Raw genomic sequence first — 12937 nt, forward strand, 5'->3', positions numbered from 1 at the left:
GCTTCTTTTTTTGTAAATTTTGATACCCTTTAGATCATAATTGTTCTTTATTTCCTAAAATACGGTTTCATATTTTAAATTTTAGAATTTGTGCATGCCATCTTACGAGATTTAAACTGATGATCTATAATCCGGAAAAATCGATAATCCGGAATCGCCGAAGTCCCGAAGAGTCCGGATTAACGACTTTTGACTGCATTAATTTTCCTGTCATTATCTGTAATTTCTAGATTAGTCGTAGAGTACGAGCCAGGAGGAGTAACGTGACACGACATCTGGTGGACACAAGTGGAAATAGGTAGTACCTTCTATCGCTAACAGATGGCGCTAATAGCACGTACTGAAGTCAGTTCCTATGACACTGTTGTGAAATAAAATAGTGCGTACCTCCTTAAAACGTGTTTGTGCGTGTTTAAGACATCTTTGTAACAGTATTTTGATTTGTATTGTTGCTTTTGTGTGTGATTTAGTAGTATGGAAAAGAAGCGAAAAATTGATAGTGAATGCAGAAAATTCAAAGATCAGTGGAACATTCAGTATTTCGTAATTGAGTCCAGTAACAAGGCGCTATGTTTGATTTGCAATGAAAGCATAGCCGTTCTCAAAGAATATAACATTAAACGTCATTATGAAACAAAACATTTTCAAAATTACTCAAAATATACAGGAAGTTTGCGACAGAAAAATTTGAAGCTATGAAGCGCGGATTGAAATCGCAGCAATCTCCATTTACAAAACTCAAAACTGAACAAGAGGCTGCAACTCGTGCCAGCTTTCGTGTGGCTCTTGAAATTGAAAACGTGGAAAACCATTCACCGATGGAGAAATGATCCCTTTGCATATTGCAATTGCAAAAGAATGCATAATTGCAGTAGCCGAAGAAATATGCCCTGAAAAGGTAAATTTATTAAAAACTGTCAGTATGTCAGCAAACACTGTGGCTCTAAGGGTACAAAACATCGCTGAAAATATATCCTCTCAACTGTTCGACAAAAATGGACATGTTGAGTGGTTTTCTTTGGCCTTGGATGAGTCAACGGATGTGTCAGATACTGCTCAGGTGTTGATTTATATTCGATGAGTAGATAAAAGCTATGAAATGCATGAAGAACTTCTTGATATGTATAGTATTCATGGCACAACTACTGGTACAGATATTTTTAAAGGAGTTGAAATGGCCATTAATCAAAAGAACCTTCGATGGAAAAACTTGAAATGTATTACAACTGATGGAGGCAAAAACATGAGTGGGAAAGATAAAGGAGTCGTCGCTCTTGTGTCAAAGGCTGTAGAAAATGACGGTGGTTCAAAACCATTAGTCTTACATTGTATCATTCATCAACAGTCTTTGTGCGGAAAATGTTTGGATATGTCTGAAGTTCTGAAACCAGTCATATCAACTGTTAATTTTATCAGATCTTTTGGGCTGAATCACCGACAATTCCGACAATTTATTGAAGAGATTGGAGAAAATGACTTACCTTATCATACTGCCGTACGTTGGCTTAGTTGTGGGAAAGTCCTTCAGCGCTTTTTTGAACTTCGAGCAGTGATCGAAATTTTTTTGAATGAAAAGCATCGCCCTCTTACTGAATTACAAAACAACGCATGGCTGTGGAAGTTAGCATTCTATGTTGATTTGACAAAACATGTGAACGAACTGAATTTGAGATTGCAAGGAGAAAACCAGCATCTTCCTGATTTATACACTAATATCAAATCATTCCGGAAGAAATTGATACTGTTTCAATCACAACTACGAAGTAAATGTTTTTCACATTTTAAAACATGTGAAATATTCAGCCACACCACTGAGACTGAGTTTCCTATCGATTTTGCAATCGAAACTTTGAGTGCTTTGAAAATAAATTTTGATACTCGTTTCTCGGACTTTGATGCCATTGCGAATCAAATTAAGATTTTTCAGAATCCTTTTGATACTGACATTGAAACCCTAGCCCCGGAACTTCAAATGGAAATGATTGATCTACAGTGCAGTGATATAATTAAGAACAAATATCAAAACTCATCTTTGTTGGAATTTTATAAGAGTCTTCCACTGACACAATTTGATAATTTGCATAAATTTGCTCGTGGGCTGTTTTCTGTTTTTGGTACTACTTATTTGTGTGAGAAGACCTTCTCCAAAATGAAGTACACAAAAAATGTTTACAGATCTAAATTAACTGATGAGCATCTTAAATCTCTTTTAATAATTGGTACAAGTAAAATTAGTCCACAACTACAAACTATTCTCAGTGGAAAATCTCAATTACATAAATCTCATTAGTATTTCATATGTCATTATACTTTTTATAAGTTATGTTTTTATTTAAAATGTATAAAATGTTAGTTGGATTCATTTCAATAATTTGTTAGTTATTATATACTGAAGTTAAATTTTCTGCATATTATACATGTCTTTACTCATTACAGTTCTGTGTTTCTTTATCCAACTTATCACAAAAACAATAACAATAAGCCTACAACAATGTTATGAGTAGTTAGCCCATGACCATATCAATGTAGATGTCATATTAATAATTATTCAACATAAAATTATAATACTTCAGTAAACTAAATTTAATTTTCTATAAAAAATATGTTCTCTAAAAGGAGTTTTCAAGTATGCTAGCTCTCCGCGGGACGGACAAAATCTGTCCGCGGGCCGGATGTGGCCCTCGGGCCGTAGTTTGGAGACCCCTGGTCTAATGTATTACCTTACTTTCAAGCTTTTCCCATTAGCCAGATCCCAACATAAATTTCAGATTTTGACATTTAATTAAGCTAGACAGGCCCAGAAATTGTAGTTACAGTGGTCTAATAACTATGACTAATTATAAGATGATAGATATTTCTTTCCAACACTCTAGGCCTTGTATCTCTCACTTTCGAATCCTCAACGGCTCAGCACATCATACGGCCTTTTTTTCTTCTCCTTTGGCAAATACTTAGCCGACTTAGGCATAGGCCGGAAGTGATGTTCACTTTATTGTGGAAATACCTAATACATGAGCCACCGTCAAGGTCCGTAGAAAGAACAGGTTAGCTCACTTGGGGTAAACAAACGAAAATGCGTTCTCGCTGTCTATTGGCTGTGACTTCACTGAACTTTTCTCTCCTCAGATCAACACAGATTTTTGCATTGATTTATAAGCTGAATGTAAGCTTGTGCGCGACTGTGGAAACTCATTCTTTTTTTTTTTTTTTATTTCTCTCAAATATAATTAAATTTATGTAGTATAATGGTTGGTACGCACTGCGCGATTGCATTATGCACCAATAATGCAGGCAAAATAAAAAATAATCGGCAAAATGTATTATTTCATAGGTATAGAAACCCGATTTTAAAGAGTCTGCTGATTAAGTATTACACTTCCTTTCAGTTATAGCTTGAATAGTTCATTTGATTATGTTTCTTGTTGCTGCTTTACATCAAGAAATTATAAACAAGTTTTAGAATCTAGCCACTTAAAATTTTATGCAATTTCTTTTCTTTTCTTTTTTTTTTTTTTAATCTATTAAAATTAATCATATATTACAGGAAAAGCTCATGCGAGTTCATCTGAAAAAAAAAAAAAAAAAAAAAAAAAAAAAAAAAAAGCCACAAGTAAACTAAGATTTCTAAATGAAGCAAGTACTGCAGAAACAATTGGACCGAAAGTAGGCTTTAGCAAAAAATTAATTTAAATTTCAGCCAAATTAGATTCCAAACATTAGGGACAAGTTTGTACAGCTTTATAGAATAAATATTCTTAATTTGAATTTCTTCTATATCGCTACACTCAGGGCTTAATTTCTAAAATTAGAAGTGCCGGAACCCTATGGAAGACCGTTAGTAAAGAGGAACAAGAGTAAATAAATAAATAAAATGACTATTAAAATCATTTATCATTTAAAAATTAAATAGTTAATTATTATCAAATTAATAAATAATTATTTAATTAATATTAGCAATTAATATTTATTAATTATTATCTAACCATTAATTAATATTTGATTATTATTTATTAAAATAATTCAATAAAATGTAAGGAGGTAAATTAACATTTAATAAGCGGTTTTTAATATAATTTTATTGCTGCTAAAAATAAAATATTTGAGATTAAATTTCTACTGAAATTGTAGTTCCGTTAATTACATAAAAGAAGTGCCGGAGCCTAGGGCTCCGATGCGCTCCGGCTAGAATTATCATTTATCCCATGAACTGAAAAGTACCGCAGCCGGCACAATTTAAGCTCTGACTACACTACATATTTTCCAGTTCTTGTGAAATGTGGGTTTTCAGTCTGTTGAAGCTAAAATGAGTAACGGTATAAACAGCTGAATCTTGAATAGCAAATTCTGTAAGGAAGTTTGGAAGATTTTCGATGAAACAATAAATTACGGAGGGAACTTTTCGTAATTAAAACTTATTCTATACAGTAAACAATATTTTAGGTAGTTAAGTTTCAATTCCAAATATTAGAATTTTTACTTTTCCGATGAAAAACAGAAAATATTTCAAAATGAAATACGAAACTACTATTACGAGATGCTACAGCGAACTTCAGTGACGTCACGGCCAAACGAGTCGCTGGCTTTTCGTTTGTTTACTCCAAGTGAGCTAATCTGTTCTTTCTACGGACCTTGGGCCACCGTAACCTCCTATGAAGAAGCAGACAATTACAACTGTGCGTTCCCTGGGATTCGAACCCTGGACCTTCAGTAGGCAAGAATGCTCTCCTAACCACTATACAGCCTAGGCTGCTCCATTGCGGCTTTCACTCCGCCTATTTTCTTTTCAGCTTCGGAACTTGAGCCACATTGCTACTCGCTATGAAACAACAATTTTTATTTGTATAATTTGTATAATCTATATCATTATTTCTTTTATTTTTATTTTAGGCGTCTCTATTTATTTTTTTTATTTTATTTATTTATTTATTTATTTATTTTATTTATTTATTTATTTATTTATTTTATTTATTTATTTATTTATTTATTTATTTATTTATTTGTCTTTTTTGATAAAAGTTATTGGTAATTGTTTCTTCACTTTACACTTATTCGTCTTACGAAGGGATTCACAGGGATTTTTTTAAAAAACATTTATCCATATATAGTAAAATGAAAAAAATAGCAGTTACTTAAAAGTACTTAAAACTGTAAAATAACAAGCCAAAGAAAGATGAATATATACAGGGTTTTTTAGCAAATCAGTTAAAAACTATCAGGAGAGATAGAGCACACATAGACGATGGAAAATCACATAGCAGGAACATGGTCAAAAAGGCTTTCCTGACGCGGTAGTGACAACGTAAAACACAAGAAAGGAAGAACATGAACAGGGTGAAGAAACACGTCTATTGTGCTTAGTATAGCAGAAATCAAGAAATAAGAACAAAATAGACAACGATCGTCATCAAAGAAGATGTTCGAAAGTACGACCCTGAAGCAGGCCTCACATTTCCGACTCATGGAAGATCTGATGTTCTGGAAAATACACGGCATGTCCCGAACTTCCCCAGCAGCTGCAACGATGCGTGCAACAAGTTCCTAAAGTACCCGTAAAAGAAGTAGTCAATCCCGTAAAAGAAGTAGTCAATCCAAGCGAGGTCTGGCGATCATGCTGGCCATTGCACTGGACCACCCCTGCCGATCCCATGTTCAGGATATATTTCGAACGTAATTTTGAACACCTTCTTTGATGACGATCGTCCATTTTGTTCTTATTTCTTGTTTTCCGCTGCACTAAGCATAATAAGCACATATTCTCACTCTGTTCATGTTCTTCCTTTCATGTGTTTTGTGTCGTCAGTACAATTACAGGAAAGCGTTTCCGACCATGCATTGCTAAGTGTTTTTCCAATGTCTAGGTGTACCCTATCTCTCCTGAAAGTTTGTAACCGATTTACTGCAACATCCTGTATATATATATTTATATATATATATATGTAAAATATAAAATATCTATCTTTCAAATAATAACTTAGCCATTTAATTCCCGTCTTCTTTCTAGAAATAACAGAGCAACAATTTTTCTAACTAAATTTCCTGCAGTTCTAATGCGCACTCATCGATGAAACCTTAATCCAACATCTGGACATAATCTGTCACGTGATCTAAAATGATATAAAAGGTTAATTGAGTCGCAACACCTCGGCTTATTCGAGCCTGGAACTAAAGTGAAAACGGCTCATGTACATAATATAAGGCCTGTAATCACTTATACCTCACCGGCCTGGAGCGCCGCTACAAAAAGGGACATTCACAGGCTGCAACTTATCCAAAATTCTGTTTTACGTACTATTGCTAACGTCCACTATTATATCAGCAACGTTACGCTATATAGAGATTTAAAGCTGGAAACTATCGAAGAACTCATCTATGTAATGGGCCTTACGGCCTTAGATTCAATGATCCAGAGACACTGCACTTTTGCGGTATTCTGAATTAACGAAATCAGTCAGTCAGTCAACACCTCTGCTTTTTTCCGCTGGGTCGCCTTGCCGCTAGTTTTACTTTTATAATTTCATCCACTGTTCAAGATGTAAGCTGTACAAAGTTAGGGTTTGTATAGCGCACCTACAGTGATATGGTGCATTATCAAGGGTATACACCGCAGGGATACGATGTGACTTAATTTTGAAATCCCGTAGTTTAGATAGATATGTTGTGTATAGTTACTATTTTTAGGGCAGAAAGGGAAAGTATCGAAATTAAAATGAGGAATAAAAGGGATTGTAGCAAAATTAAATTTACTAGTTTGCTTTCATATTTTATGTTTTACATGTATGTACAGATATAGATATAAATAAGTAGATAGATAGACAGGTAGAGAGAGGCAGTGAGATACAGATATACACATATGCATATATACTCACACAGAAACGCACGTATTGCAAATGAAAAAGTTTGTTCTGCTTCAAATTCGTCCGTAAATTTTTCTATATAAGCACTGCACTTTATTTTTCTAGAAATTCCAAGTTCGAGATGATTTACTATTAGCGAATTTTCTTTTATCCGTAGGAACAACATTTTAAATAAGAAAAGAAATACATTTAAGTTTTTACAGGTACACAACAGCAACAGCCTCTTACTTCAACTCCTCTTATAACACCTTCCATGCCAACAAATTCTGTTCCTGTAGTATCCTCTCCAGTGTCTATAACTGCTTTCAATTCTCCTTTCTCAATGCGTTCTTTTAAATGCTTGAAATAAGTTTCGAAGCATTCAGAAAAGTGAAGTAAAAGAAAACCTTGAAGAGCTGCAGATTTAGCAAGCAACTGAAAATAATAATTACATTTAATATATACACCACTAATGTAAACATCACCATTAACTGAATCCTTCAAAAATGAAAACAAGTTTCCTTTAATAAATATTTACCAAAATAATGTTTGCTATCCTTAAAATACATTTATGGTCTTGAGGAAAATTAAGATACATTTCAGAATGCCAAACGGAAGCAACGAGTACCCTCAGAAGTACGTACGCACAGACGCAACAAAAAATTCTCTTTAGAATTCATTTTAAATCGGTTTTATAATTTTTTTGGTGGAAAAGAGTCTTTTATTCTGTCCTTACTTACAGATGTCAGGCAAGAACATCGTTAAATTGCATTCGACAGCGTTCAGAATGGATATTTGCGTTGAAATATGATACCTGAAATTTTTCGCGATTAAAATACTTCCCTTTTTCACTTCGTACAAGGAAGTAAAAAAAAAAAAAACTTTTATTAATCGGAAGCAGAAAAATATCCTTGATGCTTTGAAGGACCAAATAATTTACCAGTGATAAATTATTTGCTCCTTTAAATAGGTATAATTAATTACCTTTGAGTCTTTCAATAGATTGTAAGGTATATTTTAATTTTATAACAGTTATTTTAATTTTGAAACCCTTTCCTATCAATTCTTGTTTCCACTACATCTCCCTACCAGAATGAGGTTTTAGAGTCGCGTTCAATGCAAATGAGTTAGAGGAAGTATTTAAGGAAAGTTCAACCAAATTCGATAGAGAGTGCTAGGAGACCTCAGTAGCGCGTGCTTGCCTTCTGGCTAAATCACTCTTGAAGCTGTTACGCTCAACCGTATTATACGTGCCTACTGATATTCGCCGGCTGGTTTAATTTAAGAGCAAACTACGTTAGATAATTGTGTCTAGCTTCGGCTAAGTCTCCTTCAGTTAATTATAGTTTAGCTTCTTTTTTCTTATTCTGAGTTAAAGCCCGATTAGAGGCTTCCTGTATACCCGAGAAGGGGCCGACTGTTATTTGACTATTATTTGAGTGAAATGAAGGGTATTTTAACCCTTCTCGAGTCTACGTCTTTAGTTGTTTGAACTCAACGATAAGTCGCTACATAGTTCATTAGGTTCCTCGAGATTCATCTTAGACAAAAAGAATTAGGAACCTACAAGGTATAATTCAAAGGCGTGCATAACATCAGTAATCTTTACTTCCTGGTATGAAGTAAAGGAAGTATTGTAATCGCGAAAAATTTCGGGTATAATATTTCAACGAAAATATTCATTTTGACCGCTATCGAATGCAATTTAACGATGTTTTTGTATGACATCTGTACGTAAGGACCCAAACGAATTATAAAACTGATTTAAAATGGATTCAGAAGAGAGACTTTTTCGTGACATCTGTACGCACGTATGTGTGTATCTCGCATAACTCAACAACGAATAGCCTCAGAACGTTGAAATTTTGTATATAGGACTGCTATAACATGCAGTTGTGCATCTCCTGTTTCGGTTGCAATCACCTGCACCAAACGTACATAAATATATGTATCTATATAATTTGAATTTAACAAATATTCTCTCATTCGTATGGAATTCTATTCGTATTGCAGCAATGGTGCAAGAGAATTATTTAAATTTAATTTACTATTCATTCTTATATATCTGTATATGTATTTATATATACCCACTCTGTTACTCGACTCAGTGAGCTGAGTTTTTATTTTTATATGATGGTAACTCCGGTTAAGGCTTTTATGCGTCTTGATAATTTGCATGCAATAGTTGTAGAATTATCAACAATTTAAAAGTGGTTTAAGTGTGGCTAAGCCTAAATTTTCTTTGCCATAGCAGCCTTTTTTTTTTTTTTTTTTTTTTTTTTTTTTTTTTTTTTTTGAAACTTAGCAGAATAGTGAATTAAGCCAGTTTCTGCACCTTCAACGTCTTTCTGCCGAATGGGACCAAAAGTAAACTTTCAGTTTTGTGAACTGAAAAATCTGCCTTCTTGCCCGCTGACCGAATTGCTTGTTTTTGTGTAAAAACTCTAATTTTAATTGTAAAAATTGTTTTAACTTGTTGTTTATTGGTGTAATTGTTTTTTATTGGTGTAATTGTTTTTTATTGGTGTAATTGTTTATTGGTGTTTATTGGTTATTTGTGTAATTTGTAAATTTAATGTAACTGTAAATTTGACTTGTTAGTTAGAAGTATATGCTTCTCAAAGTGTTATATAAAAATTATAACGCTATGGAACATAATTACGAAGTGATTTTCGAGTTCATGGAATAGACTTTTATATCTCTTTTAGAGCATTCATTATGCCTTATTTATTTCTTTGCAAAAGACTGAGAGTTGTAGTTTGTCTTGCCAGAATGTCGTATATGTGTTAAATGGGGTTTAGGTCTAGAAAGCATGCAGTCCGGTCGATTCTATGAATATCTTTACTTTCAGTGAAAATCTACTTTGCTCTGGTCCGAACATAATGTTCAATAATCTCTTTATGATAGCAGCCGCCTGTTAGTTACCAGTGTCCAGACCTCTAGCTTAGCACGTTCGTTAGTCTTGATGCCACTCCGCATCATCATATCAACATAACTATAACCATTCTTTTTTCATATACTCCCTTGCTAGTACACCTTAGATCTTTCATGCAGATAAGCTGGAGTTGAAATCAGATTGCAAACTGAATCGATTTTCTTTGAAGAACAAGCCAGTAATTCATTGCTGCATCGTCCATGTTTGGTGGATTTGACAGTACGCTTTCTTCGGCGATTTCTACGGCGACAATGCCACACAAATGATCGGTCTTTGAGCGTACCATGTAGAAAAGAAGGCTATTCATATCTCCATCAAGCATACACCCTTATAAAGAAAATTTCATATTAGAAATTCGTGACAAACGCAGTTCATTGTTAGTATTAATTTCCATCCACCTGCTTTCGAGCCACCATGTAACTCTTAAACGCAAAACTTGGAAATTTTCACATTCTATAGCTATTTACTAAACATATTTTAAATATGTAAATTACAATAAATTTATTCATCTGACTTTACGGTGAAATATTTTAGTAAAAATTGTCATCCTCAAGTTTTCAAAAATACATATATAAGAAATCAAAGAGATAATGTTAAAATGTATTTAATGAAATGCTTGAACAATAAATCAACAAGAAACAATGAGAACATCATAAGAAACATGTACTTAAATAAAAAAAAAAAAAAACTAATGTTAAGGCTTATGTTTTCAATAGACATTACAGATATCTTGAAGAAACAAATTGGTGTTTTCAAATCTAGCGCTGGATTAAACTATTGTTCGTCTAAACTATTATTATAATGTATTTTATAGCTTTCTAAATATAAAGTCCTAAAAACTACATATATATAAAATTCCACAATATGTTTATATATAATATATTTTATACATATACATATATTGAATACTGATAAATATGTTCGAAAAGTTTTGGTTTTAACATTTTTTAAATTTTTTGTTGCATTATTTGAAATTTATTAATAATGACTTTCAATTTTTGGTCTTTGTGAAATATTAGTTCTAAATTTCTTACTTTATGTCTCTCTCTCTCTATATATATATAGATATACATCTCTCTCTCTCTCTCTCTATATATATATATAGTAGATACAGTTTATATGATTCCATAAAATATTTATATACAATATGCTTTATATAAATAGATATACTGAATACTGATAAATGGTATATATATACTGAATACTATATATATTACAGTTTTTGCCTTAAAACTAAATTTGCCAGTTTGGCATCATCAGTCTTACTTGAGTAAAGACGAAACACCTTCGCATTTCTTAATTATTGTTCATTAAACGGGAGTTGGTTTCTTCCCCTTGAAAAGTCAACTAATTTCCGATCAATAACAATAATTACTTGGTTTATTAATTTTCTTTTTCAAAGTTTAAATTTCTATTCTTCATGATTTCAATTCAGGTCCCCTTGAAAAATTTTTTATGACTTACAGTAAAGTTCCTTTAAAAAAATTTTTTTCGGAATTAAATTTCATACTTTTGGGTTACCTAATTTTAATTCATTCTACTAAATTTATATCAGGAGACAATATAATCAACATTTCTTTATTATATATAGTAACATAATATATTCTTTATATACATATATACTGAATACTGATAAATATATACATATACTGAGTATTTTACTGAGTGACAAGTAAATTAGCCAAACTATGCTTACTATTTGGGGAGCATATGAAATATCCACATTCCCGATTGCCTTCTCACTTTCTGATTTGTAAGATGAAGTACCTCCAATGATTAATAGCCTGCCCTTTTCGCCTAAATTCTTCAAGCAAGTCTCAAACACCTTGCCTCCAATAGTTTCCCAAATCACAGATACACCTTTCTGAAAATATATTACTCGTATTGTTAATATCTTCACTAATAATTACCTTAGCTCATGTAGAATAATAACTTATTTTTTAAAATATTACACTGAAATGAAACACTAAAACTAATTCATTGCAGTCGCTTTTTCTTTTACTACACAGTGTATACACTGAAGTCCGAAATTATGTGTACATGCATGAAATCATGAGTTTCTCAAAAACTGGGAAACATAATTTTATGAATTTGCGTAGAATAATTCATAACATCATAAGATATAAATACAAACAAAAAAATAAAGAGAATTATATACGATATAAAACTGCAGTATTAAACCATAAAAATGTTAATAAAAATGTTAATAGCATGTTACAGAGTTCACAGCATAAGAGAATAACTCATAAAATGTTAAGGTTTAAGAATTTAATATGGAATGTGATTTCCTCTAACTTATACACAATATATAGCAATGTGTTTTCATGCTGGTAATAACACTGTTAACTATAATTTGGAGAATTATTGTTCTACTTCTACAGCAATGAGGTCTTCAAGGCATTTGCATCTCTAGGAGGAAGATGTGTTCGTGCAACTGTTTTTCCATGGTAGTCTAGTAAGCTCTTTTTCTAGTTAAATCGTCAGTTCCCTCGATGTGGATGAGTATTATCATTCATACATAAAATAATTCAGATCCATAGGCACTTCGGAAAAACCTTACATAAGTTTCTCAGGCCTCATCCCCATACCTATGCCAGTCATATATCCGCTGTTGAAAACAGCGATCATTATTCCTCCCCATAGATTACCGAAACGATCATGTTCTTTAATGTTCGTAGAAGGATTCCGCGTTTTTGACTCACTCCAGATGTACACGCGTTTAGAATCAGGTGTTACATAAAATAAAATCAGATGTTGAACTGATGAGTAAAGAGAACACTGAACAATACTTGTTCACTCCACTACTTCTTTGCCCCAATTAAAGCGATCCCTCTTTTATTGTGAAGACGGCGAAATACGTATCCTTGATTCAGTAAGCCTTTAATGCACTGTTTGCCGTGATATGCAACAAATCCAGTGGTGGCTGCAAGCTCTGAACTTAACTGCCGAGCAGTAGACTTCCCGTTACGTCGGGCATCTATTGACAAATATCGATGTTGAGAAGGAGTTGTTATTCGTTTACGAGCTTGTCCAGCTCTCCGTACAATAATTATAAGGCCTTGAAATCGTTTTCATCGTATAGAAACTGTTTGCTATGAAATATTCGCAAATATAACTGCTTCTAAATGGCCGATGATTTGCCATTTCATAGATTCTTCCAAATGATACT

The 12937-nt window shown here is 32.9% G+C and overlaps 1 protein-coding gene across 2 annotated transcripts in view; it reads right to left on the reverse strand.

The window, feature by feature from the left end:
• Positions 1-12937, reverse strand: part of LOC118195031 (prostaglandin reductase 3-like) — a 58040-nt gene that overhangs the window by 1891 nt on the left and 43212 nt on the right. Inside the window, exons 9-10 of one of the 2 annotated variants that reach the window (XM_035366263.2) lie at positions 11465-11632; positions 7083-7268 (exon numbers count right to left, since the gene is read on the reverse strand). In XM_035366263.2, the coding sequence (XP_035222154.1) occupies positions 7083-7268; positions 11465-11632 (354 nt within the window). The remainder of the gene's footprint in view (positions 1-7082; positions 7269-11464; positions 11633-12937) is intronic. The other variant, XM_035366264.2, reaches the window with a different exon arrangement.

This window comes from Stegodyphus dumicola, chromosome 1 (genome assembly GCF_044657685.1).
Source record: "Stegodyphus dumicola isolate Sdum_Otavi_A_Nest chromosome 1, ASM4465768v1".
Classification (NCBI taxonomy): Eukaryota; Metazoa; Arthropoda; class Arachnida; order Araneae; family Eresidae; genus Stegodyphus; species Stegodyphus dumicola.